General features: G+C 44.5%; 1 protein-coding gene across 1 annotated transcript in view; it reads right to left on the bottom strand.

The window, feature by feature from the left end:
- LOC124033159 (V-set and transmembrane domain-containing protein 2B-like) overlaps positions 1-25,734 on the bottom strand; it is a 29,642-nt gene extending 3,908 nt beyond the window's left edge. The window contains exons 1-4 of the mRNA XM_046345117.1: positions 24,991-25,734; positions 24,076-24,263; positions 23,231-23,260; positions 22,196-22,595 (exon numbers count right to left, since the gene is read on the bottom strand). Of these exons, the coding sequence (XP_046201073.1) occupies positions 22,196-22,595; positions 23,231-23,260; positions 24,076-24,263; positions 24,991-25,063 (691 nt within the window). The 5' untranslated portion in view covers positions 25,064-25,734. The remainder of the gene's footprint in view (positions 1-22,195; positions 22,596-23,230; positions 23,261-24,075; positions 24,264-24,990) is intronic.
- Positions 25,735-26,463: the final 729 nt, after the last annotated feature.

The raw sequence follows: 26,463 nt of genomic DNA, 5'->3' as shown, positions 1-26,463 counted from the left end.
ATTGGGTTGTAGTGTTCTTACTGTGCTATGAGGTTTGCACACACTGCATTTAATGCTTTAGTATATCCGGCCCAAACACTCCCTCCAAATGCTCCTGGCCCGGCCCCTCTGTCAAATTTTAGAACCCATTGTGGCCCGCGAGTCAAAAAGTTTGCCCACCTCTGGTATAGGAGATGTTGTACCCACTGTGACTATTAAAACCTAACCTAACCAGAAACCGTGGATAGATGGCAGCATTCGAGCATAACTGAGAGCGCGTACCACTGCATTTACCCATGGCAAGGCGGCTGGGAATATGGAAGAATACAAACAGAGTATGCAATCCCTCCACAAGGCAATGAAACAAGCAACATTTCACTATAGAGACAAAGTGGAGTCGCAATTCAACGGTTCAGACACGAGACGTATGTGGAGACATGAGACGTATGTGGCAGGGTCTACAGATAATCACCGACTACAGAAGGAAAACTAGCCACATCGCGGACACCGAATTCTTGCTTCCAGGCAAACTAAACACCTTCTTTGCCCACTTTGAGGATAATACAGTGCCACCGTTGCGGCCCGCTACCAAGGACTGTGAGCTCTCCTTCTCCGTGGCCGACGTGAGTAAACGTGTTATCCCTCGCAAGGCTGCCGGCCCAGACGGCATCCCTAGATGCGTCCTCAGAGCATGCGCAGACAAGCTCGCTGGTGTGTTTACGGACATATTGAATCTCTCCTTATCCCAGTCTGGGGTCTACACATGCTTCAAGATGGCTACCATTGTTCCTGTACCCAAGAATGCAAAGATTACTGAACTAAATGATGCCCCATAGCACTCACTTCTGTCATCATGTAGTGCTTTGAGAGAATAGTCAAGGATCATATCACCTTCACCTTACCTGTCACCCTAGACCCACTTCAATTTGCTTACCGCCCCAATAGGTCCACATACTATGCAATCGCCACCACACAGCACACTGCCCTATCCCATCTGGACAACAGGAATACCTACATATGTTAGAACGCTGTTCATTGATTATAGCTCAGCATTCAACTCCAAATTCACATGACACTCTGTCGGGATCTGTCTTGTTTATCTTTGCACCATGTTTTAGTACCAGTGGATATCTCTCTGTAGGAATGACATTGCTTTGCCTTGAGGTTCAGATGATTCTCCCCTGAGTTTTCAATCAATCAAAGCATACACTTAACCTCAGAACACCTCAGTGTCTGTAAGAGCATCTGTCTACTGCAGATAAATCATTTAGCCATTATTTTACATCCAATGGAAATGCAGGTTTGTGAGAGTATTTAAAAATACAATTAATTCAATAGTCTATTTAACTGCTGACAATCTGCTATACTTCATATAACCCACCACATTCATATATTCGTAAAACTAAAACCTGGACATTGGGTTAAAAAAGTCATCTGTGGTGTACGAAGTGGGGGTGTTGAAATATGGCAAATGAATGGGCCCAACACATTATTTGGAGATCGCATTCCAGCTCATTGGGGCCAAAGGGAAGCAGAAACAATATACCTTTCATACAGTGTACAACACTAGCTATGACTCAGCTACATGCCCTGTTCGCACAATAATTACTGTCATTAGTACACCAGCGCTGTGAGGTTGGAAGGTTCCACACTTGATTTCTCTTCTCTCTCCCTCTCTCATTTTCTCCCTCAAACATTAGCAGACATTGAGAATTTACCTAGAACAGAACCCCGTGGTTAGATACAAGTGTTTCTGTAGAGTAACAGCTATGCACTGTGTAGACCTGTAACTAATGGCCATTAGGATGACATCACTATTCTCAAAGGTTACGGTTGGCATCTACTAGAAGGGGGATGATTAGGAATCGTATATGGGGGAGAACAAACAAAGAGAGACAGAGAAAAAAAGAGGGAACTATTGACAGGTGGTTGGACTTTGTTCTATTCGTTTAATTGGACTGAACATACATAGAAGGATTTTGTATGATATTTTCTCTGGTGTGTGCCTAGGTTTGTCATCATGGATACATACAGGTCAAAATTCAACGTTCTCTTTCGTTAGGGGGAGGTTGAACTCCAACAGGCTTCCTCACCACAAGGAAACAAAAAGCCTTGGAAGTTCAATAATACAAGCTGAGAGCGAGGCAAACAAGGCCTCCTCCACCACTTCACCCTCAGCTTGCAGTGCGCCATCGTTTTTTTAAACTCTGACTGCTTGGGGTAGCTGCAACAGAGAGAACTGCTACAGAGATCTACCGTTATGGATAGCCAGCTACCATTGTTCTCTATGTGTCATGTAGTGTCTTTCGTTATCGGTGAAAGTGACCACTCATTTAAGTGAGAACTCTCCACCTCTCTACCACTTATCCCCCTGTCTCGTGGTATTGGATGAGCTATAGGCAGCAACACAAAGGCCAATAATAATAGAGTAATGTAAGGTTCCCATAACCATCCAGCCATCATCTATCACAGAGATGACAAAACCATCACAGTATCTTTTTGCCAGGCGAAAAAAATGAACGGAAGTCAAGCAACACCACATTGGGAGAAGTAAAGTACCTTCCCGCACAGTGTGACAGTTACCTAACACTTGTCATAATTATCCTTGGAGAGGAGACTGACATCTGAAAAAAAAACACATCAGCCTGTTTAACATGCAGACACACACAGTGGCCATTACCTCAGACGAATGTACTCTCTCACAGTGCTACTTCCCTCGCCAAGTCTTCACAAACGGACAGGCAAAACAACCATGTCCAATATACAGTTTATAGTATTTCAATTAATTTGAACCACATTTGATAGTACTGCAACTAACAGGCATACCTGGCATAAACACACACACAAACACACATAGGATGAGATAGACTGGGTGTTTAATGAGGGATTGAGACAGCTGTCCAGACAGAGACAAGTACTCTTGGGTAGGTGTATTTGAGTGAGCTCTTGCATCACTACTGTCTGGCTGTCCTATTGCTCTATGCCATCCTCCTCCCCTCCTACCAAACAAGCTCACCTGCCAAGTCATTGCTCCCGAACTGCTGAGTGAACACAGTCAGTTTTTAATATTTTTTCATATCCTATTGCATAGTCAACTGCTCCTACTGCTCTCTCTCTCACACCTCACTTTCATTGTGAATAATACAAACAGCAACATTATTGAACTAACTCCCACAGTTACAGTTACAGTCGGAAGTTTACATGCACTTAGGTTGGAGTTATTAAAACTAGTTTTTCAACCACTCCACAAATTTCTTGTTAACAAACTGTAGTTTTGGCAAGTCGTTTAGGACATCTAATTTGTACATGATACAAGTAATTTTTCCAACAATTGTTTACAGAAAGACTATTTCACTTATAACTCACTGTATCACAATTCCAGTGGGTCAGAAGTTTACATACACTAAGTTGACTGTGCCTTTAAACAGATTGGAAAATTCCAGAAAATGATGTCATGGCTTTAGAAGCTTCTGATTATTGACATCATTTGAGTCAATTGGAGGTGTACCTGTGGATGTATTTCAGGCTTACCTTCAAACTCAGTGCCTCTTTGCTTGACATCATGGGAAAATCAAAAGAAATCAGCCAAGACCTCAGAAAAATAATTGTAGACCTCCACATGTCTGGTTCAACCATGGGAGCAATTTCCAAACGCCTGAAGGTATCATGTTCATCTGTACAAACAATAGTACGCAAGTATAAACACCATGGGACCACGTAGCTGTCATACCGCTCAGGAAGGAGACGCGTTCTGTCTCCTAGAGATGAACGTACTTTGGTGAGAAAAGTGCAAATCAATCCCAGAACAACAGCAAAGGACCTTGTGAAGATGCTGGAGGAAACAGGTACAAAAGTATCTAGGTCCACAGTAAAACAAGTCCGATATCGACATAACCTGAAAGGCTGCTCAGGAAGGAAGAAGCCAATGCTCCAAAACCGCCATAATAAAAGCCAGACTACGGTTTGCAATTGCACATGTGGACAAAGATCGTACTTTTTGGAGTAATGTCCTCTGGTCTGATGAAACAAAAATAGAACTGTTTGGCCATAATGACCATCATTATGTTTGAGGGACAAAGGCGGAGGCTTGCAAGCTGAAGAACACCATCCCAACCGTGAAGCACGGGGGTGGCAGCATCATGTTGTGGGGGTGCTTTGCTGCAGGAGGGACTGGTGTACCTCATTAAATAGATGGCATCATGAGGGATGAAAATTGTGTGGATATATTGAAGCAACGTCTTAAGACATCAGTCAGGAAGTTGAAGCTTGGTCGCAAATGGGTCTTCCAAATGGACTATGACCCCAAGCATACTTCCTAAGTTGTGGCAAAATGGCTTAAGGACAACAACGTCAAGGTATTGGAGTGGCCATCACAAAGCCCTGACGTCAATCCTCTAGAAATTTGTGGGCAGAACTGAAAAAGTGTGTGCGAGCAAGGAGGCCTACAAACCTGACTCGGTTACACCAGCTCTGTCAGGAGGAATGGGCCAAAATTCACCCAACTTATTGTTGGAATCTTGTGGAAGGCCACCCTAAACGTTTGACCCAAGTTAAACAATTTAAAGGCAATGCTACCAAATACTAATTGAGTGTATGTCACGTCCTGACCTTAGTTCCTTTTTTATGTCTCTATTTGAGTTTGGTTGGGGTGGGCATTCTATGTTTTGTGTTCTATGTTTTCTATCTCTATGTGTTTGGCCTGGTATGGTTCCCAATCAGAGGCAGCTGGCAATCAATGTCCCTGATTGAGAACCATACTTAGGTAGCCTGTTTTCCCATTTTGAGTTGTGGGTGATTATTTTCTGTTTAGTGTGTGAGTACCTGACAGAACTGGTGTGTTTGGTTCTATTTTTGTCTTGCTTCAGTGTTCCGGTTTTAATAAACAGCATGGACACTTACCACGCTGTGCATTGGTCCAATATTTCCTACTCCTCCTCAGAAGTGGAGGGGAATCGTTACAGTGTATGTAACGATTCTAGGAATAAATCTCAGGAATTGTGACAAACTGAGTTGAAATGTATTTTGCTAAGGTGATGTAAACTTCCAACTTCAACTGTGCATCCACAATGTGGAATATTTCCACAAACCAAATGTTCCTTTTAATCACGCAGTCCGTAATCAATATAGATAGTCAATAAAATTCTAATTAGAATATTCCAGTGAATGAATTATTTTGATGATTATTCAATTAATGATCAAAGTATTAGCGGTTCACATTGTAATTGGCTTTCAGATTGGCCTATATACAGGTTGATGTTGTGAAACAAGTGAGCCGAATTACTGAGATATGTAAAAAATAATAATATTTCAGATTAATTTAAAGTAAGGGAAAACAGTTTGTATATTATGCTTGGGAGGTGCCACAAACAAAGAGATGTGATGAGATTAAAATCTTTACAATAATATTATGTTTCTAATGTTGAAAAATTCTGGAATTAGTCATTGTGATTCCATGGAGGGTTGTTTTCACAGTTCAAAGTTTCAACAAGGTTCCGTTTCACCGCTATGTAGTAGATTTTCTGTCCGTGAACTGAGAACCTAGAGGAACATTCACAGCTGTGCAGTCGCCACACATTCCACTCTGAATTCATGATAGACAACCTCCATCTCCAAAGTGTTAGTTAGCCACTGATCTTCCATGGGACTATCTATCTGGTTCCCTGTGAAGCACTGGAGAATGGTGCACTGCAAGTTTGTGTTATCACAGCAAGGCCGCCAAACCCCCGGATGAAAAATGAAAATGTGAGAGGCAATTTGAGACACCTGACAGTGTGCTGAGGGCCCGGCTTATCTGCCCCATGCCCGTGGCATTTCCCCTTTAATATTAATTGTTTCTGCCACTCAGCCAGATGACATTGCAGAAAAGTGACAGATGCACGCATTTCCGAGAGTCGGGCAGATCGCATTTTTCCCCCCCCTCAGCTGTCGTTATTGTGGTAAGACAGGAGAGGGCCAATCTTTCAAATATGCCAGGGTGCTTTTTAACCTTCACAATCTGTTGACAAATATGTTGAGGGGTTCACTTAAAAAAAGAAAAAAAAGCCAAGACAAAATTCTGTGTCCCTCCGTCAATGTAAAAGTGTCAGGGAGGCACTTTCACGTGGATTAATTGGCTGTATTTCATTTAGTCTGACAGAGATACATGACGAGAGACAAAGAAGCAAATATTGACCAGCCAATTTGAAGTAATATAGCAGCCATGAGCAAACAGTAAAATATGAAAAATATTATCCCTCAGATTCTCCTAAATAAACAGGTGAGCTTGCCCTGCTCTGTCATGTACAATCATGTTAAACAACAAGCCCAGAGGTCAGTCTGTAATACCTCTAAACCTTAGAGGATGTTGTTTTTCGATACTAAATCAGAATTTAGAACAGAAGCACACAAGTTTTACTACTCAGTATGAGGCATATATGAAAGTTGGTCAGTCAATTCAATTTCCCCGACAATGCCTGACCTTAGCTCATTGTGTAAGCAAAGCAGAGCACAATTGTATTCAAGTCTACCAATCAAACAGTGAAAAGGATTCTGATTTTAGAATTTAAAATGAGAGCCTAGTGGTAATATTGAAAAATCGATGACATTAGACTATTTGGACATTTAGGTTAATGAGAGAAAGAGAGAGAGAGAGAGAGAGAGAGAGAGAGAGAGAGAGAGAGAGAGAGAGAGAGAGAGAGAGAGAGAGAGAGAGAGAGAGAGAGAGAGAGAGAGAGAGAGAGAGAGAGAGAGAGAGAGAGAGAGAGAGAGAGAGAGAGAGAGAGAAAGAGAGAGAGAGAGAGAGTCCGTGAACTGGCAGTGGTATTGTTTGATTTTCTTGCCAAATGGCCGCCTCTGTCTCGCTTCGCTAAGGACAGGGCTGGCCGAGCATGCTGATTCCACAGTGCCAGTTCCTGGGAGAGGGCATTTAAGGTGCTCCAGGCTATGCTCACGTCCACAGTACATGTCCAGGATGGCAGCATCAGTGTTATGAACAGTCCAACACGAGGAGGACTAACAGCATGGTGCCATTCTATTAGCTTGGTGTTTTTTGCATGATTACCCCTCGGTTGGCAGTTAGCTTCATTCAGAAAGTAAGGGATTCGACTCAAATAGAGAAGACCAAATGGATCCCTGGCCTCTGGATGAGAGAGTCTGCTAAATGACTAACATGTAGAAGTAAATGTATGCTCCGATTACTAAATTGCACAACTCTGTTGGTTACATTTTTAATAGAACTCAAGGCTCTGTAAATGGCATTGGCTTCAAGCATACATTTAGATATACGTGTTGTTGGGTGACATTACTGAATCAGAAGTCTGGACTAGTTGTGAAAGCAGAGGTGAAGCACTGCACTCAAGGCCACAGGTAGAGTTGTAAAACTGTAGAAATGTTTCCCCTGGAGTCCTCTCCTCCAGTCATGGCCCACCAGCTTTCCTCCTCTGCCCTGAGGACAAAGCCCCAGCGAGGAGAGAACAGCCATCCCGACTAGCCACAACATACGTTGAGCAGGCACAACACTGAGTAAGATAGACACAATAGGGAAGGGACAGAGAATGGAACTCCCCACCAAGTCTCCTCCAAGGGCCTCTAAGGTCTTTCTAAAACCCTTGAGGACCCCCAAGTAAAGAGGTCACAACCCTGGCAACAGCCTATCATTAGAGGAGGGGACTTTTCTACATTACCCTGCAAACCACCAACGCACTGACAGCAATAGCCAGGAAAGAGGAGGAGAAGTCTGGACACATGCTTCCAGCCAGAGAAATGAACACGGTCTCCCTGGCTGCTTTCACATCATGTCTGTACACACGCACAGGCACAATCAAAACATACATCAGCACACATGCTAATGCACATAAACAGACAAGTGTGATCCCACATACTGAGAAATAAAAGTATCCACCTTCCCTATCCCCAGCCAGACCACCACTGCGCCAGCAGCTGTAAGTCTGATATGGCAGAACGGAGAATGAAACTCTCCTGCGGAGTCTGTGAAATTTAATTATTCAGCAGTGCGCTTCATCGATCAGTAGCGAGTCTGGCGTGTGAGATAACCCCATGCTCGCTCTCTCCAAAGGCTACATTAAGGCACTCTCACGTTATAATGTGGAGATCATGAGGAGACATATCCATTGTGAATCATATCTTCATCATTTCTTTCTCGGTATGGTGGACACTATAAAGGCAAGAACATGTCACTCTCCTCAGTGGGTAATTGTAAGTATTCACCCCCTGTTGGATTTTCCACATTTTGTTGCATTACATAGTGTGTATGAAAATGATTAAATTGTGATATTTCTTTGGGGGGGCATCGAGCAAGACAAAAATATTCCAATATCAATGTGAAAGAAAAATTCCCCCAATTTAAAAAATAAATAAAAAGAAAACACAAATTTACCTTGATTAGATAAGTATTCACCACTGAGTCTGATAAAACCAATACATACATGTTAGAAACAGCTTCTGCAGTGGTTACAGCTGTGAATCTTTCTGGGTAAGTCTCTAAGAGCTTTCCAGATGGTTTGTGAAAAACTGTAATTTGACGACTCAGGAACATTCACTGTCTCTGTCTTCTTGGTAAGCAACTCCAGTGTAGATTTGGCCTTGTGCTGTAAACTCAGCAAAAAAAGAAACGTCCCTTTTCAGGACCCTGTCTTTCAAAGATAATTAGTAAAAATCCAAATAACTTCACAGATCTTCATTGTAAAGGGTTTAAACACTGTTTCCCATGCTTGTTCAATGAACCATAAACAATTAATGAACATGCACCTGCGGAACGGTCGTTAAGACACTAACAGCTTACAGGCGGTAGGCAATTAAAGTCACAGTTATGAACACTTAGGACACTGAAGAGGCCTTTCTACTGACTCTGAAAATTACCAAAGGAAAGATGCCCAGGGTCCCTGCTCATCTGTGTGAATGTGCCTTAGGCATGCTGCAAGCAGGCATGAGGACTGCAGATGTGGCCAGGACAATAAAGTGCAATGCCCGTACTGCGAGACGCCTAAGACAGCGCTACAGGGAGACAGGACGGACAGCTGATCGTCCTTGCAGTGGCAGACCACGTGTAACAACACCTGCACAGGATCGGTACATCCGAACATCACACCTGCGGGACAGGTACAGGATGGCAACAATAACTGCCCGAGTTACACCAGGAATGCACAATCCTTCCATCAGTGCTCAGACGCAATAGGCTAAGAGAGGCTGGATGGACTGAGGGCTTGTAGGTCTGTTGTAAGGCAGGTCGTCACCAGACATCACCGGCAACAACATCGCCTATGGGCACAAACTCATCGTCGCTGGACCAGAAAGAACTGGCAAAAAGTGCTCTTCACTGACGAGTCGCGGTTTTGTCTCACCAGAGGTGATGGTCGTATTCGCATTTATCGTCGAAGGAATGAGCGTTATACCGAGGCCTGTACTCTGGAGCGGGATCAATTTGGAGGTGGAGGGTCCATCATGGTCTGGGGGGTGTGTCACAGCATCATCGGACTGAGCTCGTTGTCATTGCAGGCAATCTCAATGATGTGCATTATAGGGAAGACATCATCCTCCCTCATGTGGTACCCTTCCTGCAGGCTCATCCTGACATGACCCTCCAGCATGACAATGCCACCAGCCATGCTGATCGTTCTGTGCATGATTTCCTGCAAGACAGGAATGTCAGTGTACTGCCATGGCCAGCGAAAAGCCTGGATCTCAATCCCATTGAGCACATCTGGGACCTGTTGGATCGGAGGATGAGGGCTAGGGCCATTCCCCCCTGAAATGTACGGGAACTTGCAGGTGCCTTGGTGGAAGAGTGGGGTAACATCTCACAGAAAATCTGGTGCAGTCCATGAGGAGGAGATGCACTGCAGTACTTAATGCAGCTGGTGGCCACACCAGATACTGTTACTTTTGATTTTGACCCTCCTTTGTTCAGGGACACATTATTTCATTTCTGTTAGTCACATGTCTGTGGAACTTGCTCAGTTTATGTAATATGCCATTTAGCAGACGCTTTTATCCAAAGCGACTTACAGTCATGTGTGCATACATTCTACGTATGGGTGGTCCCGGGGATCGAACCCACTACCCTGGCGTTACAAGCGCCATGCTCTACCAACTGAGCTACAGAACCACACCATATGTCTCAGTTGATGGATCTTGTTATGTTCATACAAATATTTACACATGTTACGTTTGCTGAAAATAAACACAGTTGACAGTGAGAGGACATTTCTTTTTTGCTGAGTTTATGTTATTGTCCTGCTGAAACATGAGTTTTACTCCCAGTGTATGGTGTAAAGCAGACTGAAGCAGGGTTTCCTCTAGTATTGTGCCTGTGCCTAGCTCCTTCCTGTTTCTTTTTATCCTGAAAAACTCCCCAATCTTTGCCGATTTCAAGCATGCCCATACCATGATGCAGCCACCACCATGCTTGAAAATAATGAGGCAGTTACTCAATGATGTGTTGTGAAGGATTTGCCCCAAACATAAGTCTTTGCATTTATGCCAAAAAGTATTTTTGCTGTGTTTTGTTTCTCCCAGTATTACTTTAGTGTACAGTATATATATATATATATATATATATATATATATATATATATATATATATATATATATATATATATATATATATATATATATACAGTGCCAGTCAAAAGTTTGGACACACCTACTCATTCAAGGGTTGTTCTTTATTTTTACAATATTTACATTGTAAAATAACAGTGAAGACATCAACACTATGAAATAATACATATGGAATAATGTATTAACCAAAAAGTGTTCAACGAATCAAATTATATTTGATCTTTTAGCTTATTCAAAGTAGCCACCCTTTACCTGGGGCGGCAGGTAGCCGAGTGTTTAGAGCATTGGGCCAGTAACCAAAAGGTTGCTGGATTGAATCCCTGAGCTGACTAGGTAAAAATCCTTCGCTCTGCCCCCAAACAAGGCAGTTAACCTACTGCTCCCCGTTAGGCCGTCATTGTAAATAAGAACTTGTTCTAAACTGGCTTACCTAGTTAAACATTTTTTTTTACATATCTTGATGACAGTTTTGCACACTCTTTCCCTCAACCAGCTTCATGAGGTAGTCACCCGGAATGCATTTCAATAACAGGTGTGCATTGTTAAAAGTTAGTTTGTGGAATTTCTTTCCTTCTTAATGCGTTTGAGCCAATCAGTTGTGTTGTGACAAGGGGTGGTATACATAAAATAGCCCTATTTGGTAAAAGACCAAGTCCATATTATGGAAAGAACAGCTCAAATAAGCAAAGAGACAGTCCATCATTACTTTAAGACATGAAGGTCAGTTAATTTGGAAAATGTCAAGAAGACTTCTCCAAGTGCAGTCGCAAAAACCATGAAGCACTATGATGAAACTGCCTCTCATGAGGACCACCACATGAAAGGAAGACCCAGAGTTACCACTACTGCAGAGGATACGTTCATTAGAGTTAATTGCACCTCAAATAAATTCTACAATTGAATTTAACCTTTATTTTACTAGGCAAGTCAGTTAAGAACAAATTCTTATTTTCAATGACAGTGTCATGTTTTGTCTTATATTGTCTTGTCATTTTGCTTTTCCTTCTGTTCGTTTTCCCCCTGCTGGTCTTTTTAGGTTCGTTCCCCTTTTTCTCTCTCCCTCCCTCTCTCTCTTCTCTCTATCGTTCCGTTCCTGCTCCCAGCTGTTCCTATTCCCCTAATCAATCATTTAGTCTTCCCACACCTGTTCCCTATCTTTTCCCCTGATTAGAGTCCCTATTTCTCCCCTTGTTTTCCGTTTCTGCCCTGTCGGATCCTTGTATATTGTTCACCGTGCTGTGTCTTTGTATCGCCCTGTCGTGTCGTGTTTCCCTCAGATGCTGCGTGGTGAGCAGGTGTCTGAGTCTGCTACGGTCAAGTGCCTTCCCGAGGCAACCTGCAGTTTATTATCGAGTCTCCAGTCAGTTCTCGTGATTACGAGTGGAATTGTTTTTTATGCTTTATTTACCGCTCCGATTTGTCTAGGAGTATTGCTATTTCCTTTAACTGGAATAAAGACTCTGTTTTCGCCAAGTCGCTTTTGGGTCCTCATTCACCTGCATAACAGAAGGATCCGACCAAAGAATGGACCCAGCGACTACAGACGCTCGTAACACTGCCGTCGAGATCCAAGGAGCCATGCTCGGCAGACACGAGCAGGAATTGTCTGCTGCTCGTCATGCCATGGAGAACCTGGCCGCTCAGGTTTCCGACCTCTCTGGACAGTTCCAGAGTCTTCGTCTCGTGCCACCTGTTACTTCCTGGTCTGCCGAGCCTCCGGAACCTAGGGTTAATAACCCACCTTGCTACTCCGGGCAGCCCAAGGAGTGCCGCTCCTTTCTCACCCAGTGTGATATTGTGTTCTCTCTCCAACCCAACACATACTCTAGAGAGAGAGCTCGGGTTGCTTACGTCATTTCACTCCTTACTGGCTGGGCTCGAGAGTGGGGCACAGCTATCTGGGAGGCAAGGGCTGATTGTTCAAACAATTACCAGAACTTTAAAGAGGAGATGATTCGGGTTTTTGACCGTTCAGTTTTTGGTAGGGAGGCTTCTAGGGCCCTGGCTTCCCTATGCCAAGGTGATCGATCCATAACGGATTACTCTATAGAGTTTCGCACTCTTGCTGCCTCTAGTGACTGGAACGAGCCGGCGCTGCTCGCTCGTTTTCTGGAGGGACTCCACGCAGTGGTTAAAGATGAGATTCTCTCCCGGGAGGTTCCTTCCAGTGTGGACTCTTTGATTGCTCTCGCCATCCGCATAGAACGACGGGTAGATCTTCGTCACCAAGCTCGTGGAAGAGAGCTCGCGTCAACGGTGTTTCCCTGCTCCGCATCGCAACCATCTCCCTCCTCTGGCTCAGAGACTGAGCTCATGCAGCTGGGAGGTATTCGCATCTCGACTAAGGAGAGGGAACGGAGGATCACCAACCGCCTGTGCCTCTATTGCGGATTTGATGGACATTTTGTCAATTCATGTCCAGTAAAGCCAGAGCTCATCAGTAAGCGGAGGGCTACTGGTGAGCGCTACTACTCAGGTCTCTCCATCTAGATCCTGTACTACTATGTCGGTCCATCTACGCTGGACCGGTTCGGGTGCTACATGCAGTGCCTTGATAGACTCTGGGGCTGAGGGTTGTTTCATGGACGAAGCATGGGCTCGGAAACATGACATTCCTTTCAGACAGTTAGACAAGCCTACGCCCATGTTCGCCTTAGATGGTAGTCATCTTCCCTGTATCAGATTTGAGACACTACCTTTAACCCTCACAGTATCTGGTAACCACAGTGAGACTATTTCTTTTTTGATTTTTCATTCACCTTTTACACCTGTTGTTTTGGGTCATCCCTGGCTAGTATGTCATAATCCTTCTATTAATTGGTCTAGTAATTCTATCCTATCCTGGAACGTTTCTTGTCATGTGAAGTGTTTAATGTCTGCCATCCCTCCCATTTCTTCTGTCCCCACTTCTCAGGAGGAACCTGGCGATTTGACAGGAGTGCCGGAGGAATATCATGATCTGCGCACGGTCTTCAGTCGGTCCCGAGCCAACTCCCTTCCTCCTCACCGGTCGTATGATTGTAGTATTGATCTCCTTCCGGGGACCACTCCTCCTCGGGGTAGACTATACTCTCTGTCGGCTCCCGAACGTAAGGCTCTCGAGGATTATTTGTCTGTGTCTCTTGACGCCGGTACCATAGTGCCTTCTTCCTCTCCGGCCGGGGCGGGGTTTTTTTTTTGTTAAGAAAAAGGACGGTACTCTGCGCCCCTGCGTGGATTATCGAGGGCTGAATGACATAACGGTTAAGAATCGTTATCCGCTTCCCCTTATGTCATCAGCCTTCGAGATTCTGCAGGGAGCCAGGTGCTTTACTAAGTTGGACCTTCGTAACGCTTACCATCTCGTGCGCATCAGAGAGGGGGACGAGTGGAAAACGGCGTTTAACACTCCGTTAGGGCATTTTGAGTACCGGGTTCTGCCGTTTGGTCTCGCCAATGCGCCAGCTGTTTTTCAGGCATTAGTTAATGATGTTCTGAGAGACATGCTGAACATCTTTGTTTTTGTCTACCTTGACGATATCCTGATTTTTTCACCGTCACTCGAGATTCATGTTCAGCACGTTCGACGTGTTCTCCAGCGCCTTTTAGAGAATTGTCTCTACGTGAAGGCTGAGAAGTGCTCTTTTCATGTCTCCTCCGTTACTTTTCTCGGTTCCGTTATTTCCGCTGAAGGCATTCAGATGGATTCCGCTAAGGTCCAAGCTGTCAGTGAGTGGCCCGTTCCAAGGTCACGTGTAGAGTTGCAGCGCTTTCTAGGTTTCGCTAATTTCTATCGGCGTTTCATTCGTAATTTCGGTCAAGTTGCTGCCCCTCTCACAGCTCTTACTTCTGTCAAGACGTGTTTTAAGTGGTCCGGTTCCGCCCAGGGAGCTTTTGATCTTCTAAAAGAACGTTTTACGTCCGCTCCTATCCTCGTTACTCCTGACGTCACTAGACAATTCATTGTCGAGGTTGACGCTTCAGAGGTAGGCGTGGGAGCCATTCTATCCCAGCGCTTCCAGTCTGACGATAAGGTTCATCCTTGCGCTTATTTTTCTCATCGCCTGTCGCCATCTGAACGCAACTATGATGTGGGTAACCGCGAACTGCTCGCCATCCGCTTAGCCCTAGGTGAATGGCGACAGTGGTTGGAGGGGGCGACCGTTCCTTTTGTCGTTTGGACAGACCATAAGAACCTTGAGTACATCCGTTCTGCCAAACGACTTCATGCTCGTCAAGCTCGTTGGGCGTTATTTTTCGCTCGTTTCGAGTTTGTGATTTCTTACCGTCCGGGTAGCAAGAACACCAAGCCTGATGCCTTATCCCGTCTTTTTAGTTCTTCTGTGGCTTCTACTGATCCCGAGGGGATTCTTCCTTATGGGCGTGTTGTCGGGTAGACAGTCTGGGGAATTGAAAGACAGGTTAAGCAAGCACTCACGCACACTGCGTCGCCGCGCGCTTGTCCTAGTAACCTTCTTTTCGTTCCTGTTTCCACTCGTCTGGCTGTTCTTCAGTGGGCTCACTCTGCCAAGTTAGCTGGTCATCCCGGTGTTCGAGGCACTCTTGCTTCTATTCGCCAGCGCTTTTGGTGGCCGACTCAGGAGCGTGACACTCGCCGTTTCGTGGCTGCTTGTTCGGACTGCGCGCAGACTAAGTCAGGTAACTCTCCTCCTGCCGGTCGTCTCAGACCGCTCCCCATTCCTTCTCGACCATGGTCTCACATCGCCCTAGACTTCATTACCGGTCTGCCTTTGTCTGCGGGGAAGACTGTGATTCTTACGGTTGTCGATAGGTTCTCTAAGGCGGCACATTTCATTCCTCTCGCTAAACTTCCTTCCGCTAAGGAGACGGCACAAATCATCATCGAGAATGTGTTCAGAATTCATGGCCTCCCGTTAGACGCCGTTTCAGACAGAGGTCCGCAATTCACGTCACAGTTTTGGAGGGAGTTCTGTCGTTTGATTGGTGCGTCCGTCAGTCTCTCTTCCGGGTTTCATCCCCAGTCTAACGGTCAAGCAGAGAGGGCCAATCAGACGATTGGTCGCATACTACGCAGCCTTTCTTTCAGAAACCCTGCGTCTTGGGCAGAACAGCTCCCTGGGCAGAATACGCTCACAACTCGCTTCCTTCGTCTGCTACCGGGTTATCTCCGTTTCAGAGTAGTCTGGGTTACCAGCCTCCTCTGTTCTCATCCCAGCTTGCCGAGTCCAGCGTTCCCTCCGCTCAAGCGTTTGTCCAATGTTGTGAGCGCACCTGGAGGAGGGTGAGGTCTGCACTTTGCCGTTACAGGGCACAGACTGTGAGAGCCGCCAATAAACGTAGGATTAAGAGTCCAAGGTATTGTTGCGGCCAGAGAGTGTGGCTTTCCACTCGCAACCTTCCTCTTACGACAGCTTCTCGTAAGTTGACTCCGCGGTTCATTGGTCCGTTCCGTGTCTCCCAGGTCGTCAATCCTGTCGCTGTGCGACTGCTTCTTCCGCGACATCTTCGTCGCGTCCATCCTGTCTTCCATGTCTCCTGTGTCAAGCCCTTTCTTCGCACCCCCGTTCGTCTTCCCTCCCCCCCTCCCGTCCTTGTCGAGAGCGCACCTATTTACAAGGTACGTAGGATCATGGACATGCATTCTCGGGGACGGGGTCACCAATACTTAGTGGATTGGGAGGGTTACGGTCCTGAGGAGAGGAGTTGGGTTCCGTCTCGGGACGTGCTGGACCGTTCACTGATTGATGATTTCCTCTGTTGCCGCCAGGATTCCTCCTCGAGTGCGCCAGGAGGCGCTCGGTGAGTGGGGGGGTACTGTCATGTTTTGTCTTATATTGTCTTGTCATTTTGCTTTTCCTTCTGTTCGTTTTCCCCCTGCTGGTCTTTTTAGGTTCGTTCCCCTTTTTCTCTCTCCCTCCCTCTCTCTCGTTCTGTTCCTGCTCCCAGCTGTTCCTATTCCCCTAATCAATCATTTAGTCTTCCCACACCTGTTCCCTATCTTTTCCCCTGATTAGAGTCCCTATTTCTCCCCTTGTTTTCCGTTTCTGCCCTGTCGGATCCTTGTATATTGTTCACCGTGCTGTGTCTTTGTATCGCCCTGTCGTGTCGTGTTTCCCTCAGATGCTGCGTGGTGAGCAGGTGTCTGAGTCTGCTACGGTCAAGTGCCTTCCCGAGGCAACCTGCAGTTTATTATCGAGTCTCCAGTCAGTTCTCGTGATTACGAGTGGAATTGTTTTTTATGCTTTATTTACCGCTCCGATTTGTCTAGGAGTATTGCTATTTCCTTTAACTGGAATAAAGACTCTGTTTTCGCCAAGTCGCTTTTGGGTCCTCATTCACCTGCATAACAGACAGCCTAGGAACAGTGGGTTAACTGCCTGTTCAGGGGCAGAATGACAGATTTGTACCTTGTCAGCTCTGGGATTTGAACTTGCAACCTTCCGGTTACTAGTCCAACGCTCTAACCACTAGGCTACCCTGCCACCCCAGGTAACAAGCACATATCAACATCAACTGTTCAGAGGGGACTGCGTGAATCAGGTCTTTATGGGTGAATTACTGCAAAGAAACCACTACTAAACACCAACAAGAAGAAGAGTCATACTTGGGCCAAGAAACATGAACAATTGACATTAGACTGTTCTTTGGTCTGATGAGTCCAAATGTTAGATTTTTGGTTCGAACCGCCATGTCTTTGTGAGACACAGAGTAGGTGAACGGATTATCTCTAAATGTGTGGTTCCCACCGTGAAGCATAGAGGATTAGGTGTGATGGTGTGGGAGTGCTTTGCTGGTGACACTGTCAGTGATTTATCTTGAATTCAAGGTAATCTTAACCAGCATGGCCACCACAGCATTTTGCAGCAAATAACCATCCCATCTGGTTTGCGCTAATTGGGACTATCATTTGTTTTTCAACAGGACAATGACCCAACACACCTCCAGGCTGTGTAAGGGCTATTTGACCAAGAAGGAGACTGATGGAGGGCTGCATCAGATGACCTGGCCTCCACAAAGAAACCACTACTAAACACCAACAAGAAGAAGAGTCATACTTGGGCCAAGAAACATGAACAATTGACATTAGACTGTTCTTTGGTCTAATGAGTCCAAATGTTAGATTTTTGGTTCGAACCGCCATGTCTTTGTGAGACACAGAGTAGGTGAACGGATTATCTCTAAATGTGTGGTTCCCACCGTGAAGCATAGAGGATTAGGTGTGATGGTGTGGGAGTGCTTTGCTGGTGACACTGTCAGTGATTTATCTTGAATTCAAGGTAATCTTAACCAGCATGGCCACCACAGCATTTTGCAGCAAATAACCATCCCATCTGGTTTGCGCTAATTGGGACTATCATTTGTTTTTCAACAGGACAATGACCCAACACACCTCCAGGCTGTGTAAGGGCTATTTGACCAAGAAGGAGACTGATGGAGGGCTGCATCAGATGACCTGGCCTCCACAATCACTCAACCTCAACCCAATTGAGATGGTTTGGGATGAGTTGGACAGCAGAGTGAAGAAAAAGCAGCCAACAAGCGCTCCGCACATGTGGTAACTAATTCAAGACGGTTTGAAAAGTATTCCAGGTGAAGCTGGTTGAGAGAATGTCAAGAGTGTTCAAAGCTGTCATCAAGGCAAAGGGTGGCTACTTTGAAGAATCTCAAATGTAGCATATATTTTGATTTGTTCAACACTTACTACATGATTCCATGTGTTATTTAATCGTTTTGATGTCTTCACTATTATTCTACAACGTCAGTTTTCAGTTAGGTCAGTTAGGATCACCACTTTATTTTAAGAATGTGAAATGTCAGAATAATAGTAGAGAGAATTATTTATTTCAGCTTTTATTTCTTTCATCATATTCCCAGTGGGTCAGAAGTTTACATATACTCAATTCGTGTTTGGTATCATTGCCTTTAAACTGTTTAACTTAGGTCAAACGTTTTGGGTAACCTTCCACAAGCTTCCCACAATATGTTGGGTGCATTTTGGCACATTCCTCCTGACAGATTTGGTGTAACCGAGTCAGGTTTGTAGGCCTCCTTGCTCGCACATGCTTTTTCAGTTCTGCCCACAAATGTTCTATAGGTTTGAGGTCAGGGCTTTGTGATGGCCACTCCAATACCTTGACTTTATTGTCCTTGAGCCATTTTACCACAACATTGGAAGTATGCTTGCAGTCCTAGTCCATTTGGAAGACCCATTTGCAACCAAGCTTTAACGCCCTGACTGATGTATTGAGATGTTGCTTCAATATATCCACATAATTTTCATCCCTCATGATGCCATCTGTTTTGTGAATTGCACCAGTCCCTCCTGCAGCAAAGCACCCCCACGACATGATGCTGCCACCCCCGTGCTTCACAGTTGGGATGGTGTTCTTCAGCTTGCAAGCTTCCCCATTTTACCTCCAAACATAACAATGGTCATTATGGCCAAACAGTTCTATTTTTGTTTCATCAGACCAGAAGACCTTTCTCCAAAAAGTACGATATTTGTCCCCATGTGCAGTTGCAAACCGTAGTCTGGCTTTTTTATGGCGGTTTTGGAGCGGTGGCATCTTCTTTGCTGAGAAGCCTTTCAGGTTATGTCGATGTAGGACTCATTTTACTGTGGATATAGATCATTTTGTACCTGTTTCCTCCAGCATCTTCACAAGGTCCTTTGCTGTTGTTCTGGGATTGATTTGCACTTTTCGCACCAAAGTACGTTCATCTCTAGGAGACAGAACGTGTCTCCTTCCTGAGCGGTTTGACGGCTGCGTGGTCCAATGGTGTTTATACTTGCGTACTATTGTTTGTACAGATGAACGTGGTACCTTCAGGTGTTTGGAAATTGCTCCCATGGATGAACCAGACATGTGGAGGTCTGCACTTTTTTAGGAGCTTTGCTGATTTATTTAGATTTTCCCATGATGTCAAGCAAAGAGGCACTGAGTTTGAAGATAGGCCTTGAAATACATCCACAGGTACACCTCCAATTGACTAAAATTATGTTAGTAAGCCTATCAGAAGCTTCTTAAGTCATGACATCATTTCCTGGAATTTTTCAAGCTGTTTAAAGGCACAGTCAACTTAGTTTATGTAAACTTCTGACCCATTGGAATTGTGATACTGTGAATACCTCGTGTAATAATCTGTCTGTAAACAACTGTTAGAAAATGACTTGTGTCATGCACAAAGTAGATGTCCTAACCGAATTGCCAAAACTATAGCTTGTTAACAAGAAACAAGATATATATAATTATATACTACATGATCAGAAGTATGTGGACACCTGCTCTTCGAACATCTTATTCCAGAATCATAGGCATGAATTTGGAGTTGGTTCACCCTTTACTGCTGTAACAGCCTCCACTCTTCTGGGAAGCCTTTCCACTAGATGTTGGAAAATTGCTTTGGGTACTTGCTTCCATTCAGCCACAAGAGCATTAGTGTGGTCGGGCACTGATGTTGGGCGATTAGGCCTGGCTCGCAGTCGGCATTCCAATTCATCCCAAAGGTGTTTGATGGGGTTGAGGTCAGGGCTCTGTGCAGGCCAGTCAAGTTCTTCCATGCCGATCTCGACAAACTATTTCTTTATGGACCTTCCTTAGTGCACAGGGGCATTGTCATGCTGAAAGAGGAAAGGATCTTACCCAAACTGTTGCCACAAAGTTGGGAGCACAGAATCATCTAGAATGTCTTTGTATGCTGTAGCATTAAGACTTCCCTTCACTGGAACAAAGGAGCCTAGCCCAAATCTGCTAGGCCATGGAAACCCATTTAATGAAGTTCCCAACGAACAGTTATTGTGCTAAAGTTGCTTCCAGAGGCAGTTTGGAACTTGGTAGTAATTGTTGCAGACGAGGACAGACCATTTTTACTCACTAGTGGCTTCAGCACTCTGCAGTCCAGTTCTGTTAGCTTGTGTGGCCTACCACTTCACATCTGAACCATTGTTGCTCCTAGACATTTCCACTTCACAATAACAGCTCCAGCAGGGCCGAAATTTGACGAACTGACTTGTTGGAATGGTGCCACGTTGAAAATCACTGAGATCTTCTGCCATGCCATTCTACTGCCAATGTTTGTCTATGGCGATTGCATGGCCGTGTGCTTAATTTTATGCACCTGTCATCAACAGTTGTGGCTGAAATAAACGAATCCACTCATTTGAAGGGGTTTCCACATACCTTTATATATATACAGTATATGTAGTGCATCCTGAAATTATTCAGACCCCTTCACTTTTTCCACATTTTATTACGTTCCAGCCTTATTCTCGAATTGATTAAATTGTTTTTTTTCACCCTCACCAGTCTACACACAATACCCCATAATGACAAAGAAAAAACTGTTTCTTAGAAATGTTGCTAATTTATAATATGTAAAATGTAATATCACATTTACTTAATTATTCAGACCCTTTGTTCAGTACTTTGTTGAAGCACATTTGGCAGCGATTACAGCCTCGAGTCTTCTTGGGTATGACGCTACAAGCTTGGCACATTTGTATTTGGGGAGTTTCTCACATTCTTCTTTGCAAATCCTCTCAAGCTCTGTCAGGTTGGATGGGGAGCGTCGCTCCACGGCTATTTTCAGGTCTCTCCACAGATGTTCGCCTGAGTTCAAGTCCGGCCTCTGGCTGGGCTGCTCAAGGAAATTCAAAGACTTGTCCCGAAGCCACTCCTGTGTTGTTTTAGCTGTGTGCTTAGGGTCATTGTCATGTTGGGAGGTGAACCTTTGTCCCAGTCTGAGGTCCTGAGCACTCTGGAGCAGATCAAAGATCTCTCTGTACTTTTCTCCGTCCATCTTTCCCTCGATCCTGACAAGTCTCCCGTCACAGCCATTGAACTCTGTAGCTGTTTGAAAAACACCAATGGCCTCATGGTGACATCACTGAACAGTTTCCATCTTGTCCTGCAGCGTACTTCAGAAGGACAACTGTGTCTTTGTTGTGTTTGGGTGGTTTAATACGTCATCCACAGCATCATTATTAACTTGACCATGCTTAAAGTGATATTCAATGTCTGATTTGTCATGGTCAACAATCTACCAATCACTGCCCAGTCTTTCAAAAGCTCCCCGGTCTTTGTAATTTAATCTGTGGTTGAAATTCAATACTGAGGGACAATTGCAGATAATTTATGTTTGGGGGTCAGAGGAAGGGATAGTCATTCAAAAATCATGTCAAACCATATTATTTCACACAGAGTGAGTCCATGTAATTTATTATGTGATTTTGCCAAAACAAAAGAGGTGAATACTTTTGAAACAACTGTATTTTAGTTATTTCATTTGTAGGCCTATTCATTTGTTAACCTTTGTAGAATATTATTTTCACTTTGACATTATGGAGTAGGCATAGGCATATATATCCCAGCATGTATCATTTGTATTTATTTATTAAGGTAAGATGAACGAATCAATACCTCCCCTTAAGAAACACTGCCCTGTAAGCAATATAATTCCATGTAACTGGTGTTGTACTCTACAAGCATCATCAAATGTATTATTTGTAAAAAAAAAAATTATATTATTCAATGACATTGAAACTGTCAGTGTAATTTATCATTCACTTTAAAAAGGACAAATCACTGGTCAGAATTACATGCTACTGAGGGTCTGACTGGAGATTGAAGAGAAACACACACACACTCCCGTATTCTCGCCCTATATCAATAGGTGTCACTGTTGCACTTTAACTTACCTGCTCCATGCTGCTGTCGGAGGATGGCCGCATTGCCGGGCCTCGGAGAAGCTGAGGACTTTGCTGCGGAGGCAGTGGTCGTCGTGCTGGCGGGGAGGGGGCCATGTCCTGCTGGAGGAGGCACGCGAGGCTTTCCCTGACCCGGCTCAGAGGTAGCCCGCCCCCCTGCCACCGCGTCCTTGCTGTTCCTCAGTGGCCATCTATTCTGGATGTGGGACACGGCCTCCTCGGCCACCATGCCATCACGCGGAATCACCCGGAGGGTGGCTTGAACCTTGTATTCCTGAGTCTCGTCGGAGTACAAGTCGGAAACTCGGCACTCGTACACCCCCTCGTCCTCCTTCCGCACCTTGGACAGACTCAGCCTGTGAGATATGGCGCTGCCCTGCACCCTCACAGTCTGCAAAGAGAAACAGAAAAGGAGAAATTGCTCCATATACAATATAACCTGTTGGTTTCAACAAGAAATATGTCTATATCAAAGTAGACTAGGCCGGCCACTCATTAGATTACTGCCACATATGTATCACGCGCAGAGGGCATATGTGTTTGATAGCCTAAAGCCCTATTATCCCAAAATTCAAAACCGTTTGGAGATTTAACGCTGCCTTTTGTGTGGCAAGTGTCTGAATACATTTCAAAACAAGATGAGGCTATATTTATATTCTAAAGACGACATGATACTGGTGAGCCAGCCAGGTTGGAGACAACTGTATAAAATGGAGTCCTAAGTCTAGAAAAAAAATGCTTGGAAAAATTCCCACCAGAGGCCTGGCCAGTTACCTCCATAACTTGTGCTAAATTATTGGCCTTCGGCCTTCATAGTGCCACTTGGCCATATCATGTGGCTAGCCTTGAATAACAAAATACACATTTTATTGCTCAAATGCATTATGGCACTTAACTGTGCAGCCATATCCAAATACTAAAAAAAGCGAACATTTGAAGAAATCAGATAGATAATCTCCACTATGATAAAGTTTTAACGTGAATGCTTCAGATGCACGTGGTCTGTGACAAAAAGGAAACACTTACGCTTATTTTTGTGGCATCCTTTTGAGTGACCTGAAATCAGAAATGTGTCGAAGTGTTATGGTCAGCCAGAGACACGAGACTGCATAATATTCTCTTGTATAGCAATTACACGTTTGGATATGAGCCTCACCACAATGGAATTTCCTCTGTGCAGTTTTGAATCGTTTTCGACGGTGTAAAATAGTTTCTACAACTGCGCGCTTTAGAATCAGCAGCATGGACAGCAACAGTTGCGCTGTTACCAAACTCGTCCCAAACAGCGTGCATTGACGTCAGCACCTTGGACAGGGACTGCTGGATTAGCTCTCAGCTGTCATAAATAGTCGGTTGTGTTTTCTAGTGCATGTTTAATGTGGTTAAATAACAGAGCAGAAACTACAGATGGGGTTGTTCAATGTCCACGAGTCGATTGCAACAGAGGCGCAGAGGGCGTAATCACATCACAGTTATCCAACAGCATTATGGAATATTCCAACACGGGCATTTCCGCCGCATGCATGAGAACTCTCCCTGGACTGATTTTAAAAGCCAACACATGCCATTTGTATCATTAGTTGTGTCGTCCCCCCCTCCCGCCCACCCCAATACACCCCCCCACCCCAACCCTTCTTAATATAAATGGCCACACAGTGTTAATAATCTCCAGTATTTCCACTCACATGCATTTAGTTGGCAACATGTTGTAACAAAGTCCATAAAATAAATAGCGACATATGTCGTACATATAGCGATGCCATCATGAAAAGACAGATTGCACACAGCCGTAGCTGCCAGTGTCAATCACTTTTGGTGCAACTTCGAACATTTAAACAGACCTGCCTTCCCTGTCATGGGGACAGCATTACCTTGGCTCTGTTCGCAGGAGCGCTTATTTGCAGTTCGTGTGCAAGTTCTTTAGGTGTCGTCTCCTTTAGGTACCACCACTGGATCTCAAGCGAGAAGGGCGATGATCCGATGGCCCGAAAGGCGCACGGCATCTCAACGTCTTCTCCCTCACTGACACTCGCATCTTTGGGCACTTCAGTAAATGTAGCTACCATTGGGAAAAGACAACATATGTAATAGATTAAATGGCGGAATAACAAATTAAACAAAGGTCTGAGATTTCGTAGCCTCATGACAGACAACTGAAATGCGCTTTAGTGATATCCGTAACCAAATTGATCTTTATTCCGCAATACAATCATATTCAGGTTGCCATTCAATCTAAAATATCAGTTTATAATAGTTGCAGACTTAAAATAGACAATGAAGCAATGACGCAGAGGTAGCCTACACAACTAGGCATATTAGCGTTATGTGACCCGTGCACTGTGAATTGAAATGACCATGGCTTTTGATATAACCTGTAACACAATAAATACAAGTATTTGGTCACGATGAGATTACTAATTAGTGTTGCTTTACGTGTTTTGAGAGATCATGTTCATCTAGCATTAGGCTTAGCATAACTGAGGAGATGTGGACATTATGTATAACTACCGAAGCACAGTCTTGACATGTGTTCGTCTAATACCTTATTCCTATCAATCTATTCTCTCACCCATGTATCATTTAATCGACAACGTCATTTGATTTTTTTTCTTATAACGATCAAGTTGCTGCAGCAGAATAATGCGCTTGACTTCAAATAATGACCGGGTCCGGTCCATATCACAACAGCTTGAAATAAAAAATCTAACGACAGGGGCTGTTCGTTTGACAGCATTTGTGTTGACCATCAATAGAACGGCATGCCACGACTGACAAAGTTGACTTACCATTTACACAGAAGAACAAGGGTGCGTTAAGAATTAAATAATAAAGGACGCCGTTGAGTCCTCGTTTTTCCATCTCATAGATAGGCTAGGGCAGTTAGATTAGAGAGCGCGTAAAGACGGTCATTTGACCACAAATGTATCTTTATAACATCAGCATTCCCATTTCCATGATGAGCAAGCGTTGGTCTCTGATCTGTTGGGTTATTCGTCTGCTTTTCCAAAGATTTAGGATATTTCACAAGATCCAAATAACGTACTCCAATATGTTTTCCTGCCAGCCAGGCGAAAAACGTACAATCCAAAGGTGCGAACCAGAATACCCTCTCTTAATTAGTGAGAATGTTCTGCAGCTACTCTATATTCTGTTATTATCCCTTTATAACTGCGATTCCTTATTTCCTGATGTGCTTCAGGTCGAACCCAAACTTCTTCTCGGCTGAAAGAAACCTGCTCATTCTGCTTTCCACATGAAGGGAAGGTTTCCCGGGCACTTCTCCAAGACCCATTACATAACCATCCTTGTGTCCGCTCCCATAAAGAGGACCTGCCGAGGACGAGATTCCCGTGTTTTGTACTAATACCTGGAGGATCAGTAGCTAGTTCCCAGCTTCGCGAGCGGATCCCTTTGCTTTGTGTGCGAGTGCATATCAGCGAGGAGGCGCTTTAGCATTTCCAAACCCACTAACTTGGTGTGGCATGCGCGCGACGCCACCGATAGCCTGACTCGCGTTGAAGCCTAATCAACCCTTCCCTCAAATCAACGCGCGGCTCAACCTATGAGGACAATTCTCACAACATGACGTCCAAACGAAATGTCAAGCCTTAAAACATATAGAATCCAGATGATTCATGCTGTTTTCTCTCCAAAATCAACAAGCCACCCTAAAATTAGCCATACAGTAAAAACAGCAGTGCTTTAGACAGCCTCCGGTATTATATCCACCAGGATAATCCGTATTTCCCAAAACAGACAATGTGGTAATTCGGATTAAAATCAATCTCACTATGATATTGAACCATTCAACACAGTATTGCTCCTATTTAATCATTGTGTGCTATTTGCTTGGAAAATAAATACATAATTATGTCAATGTCACCTAATACATGTCAAAACGGTTTATGGTTTGATGCTTGTGATGACTGGTGTGACCAGCCTGCTGTGACACACGCACGCACGCACGCACGCACGCTAGCGCACGCACGCACGCACACACACACACACACACACACACACACACACACACACACACACACACACACACACACACACACACACACACACACACACACACACACACACACACACACACACACACACACACCTATATGGAGTATGGATCATGGTGGATTGCCACCATTATTGCTTTAATCTAGGGTCTTTCTGAGATGCTTGGATGGTGCAGCAGACTGATCCTCTGGCTGAATCCTAAAACGGCTCTCACAGCTGCCAAGCTGCCAATAATGCATTGCTTG

The sequence above is a fragment of the Oncorhynchus gorbuscha genome, linkage group LG04, assembly GCF_021184085.1.
Source record: "Oncorhynchus gorbuscha isolate QuinsamMale2020 ecotype Even-year linkage group LG04, OgorEven_v1.0, whole genome shotgun sequence".
Classification (NCBI taxonomy): domain Eukaryota; kingdom Metazoa; phylum Chordata; class Actinopteri; order Salmoniformes; family Salmonidae; genus Oncorhynchus; species Oncorhynchus gorbuscha.
The sequence above is the reverse complement of the archived record's forward strand: the minus strand, read 5'-3'. Positions and strand labels throughout refer to the sequence as shown.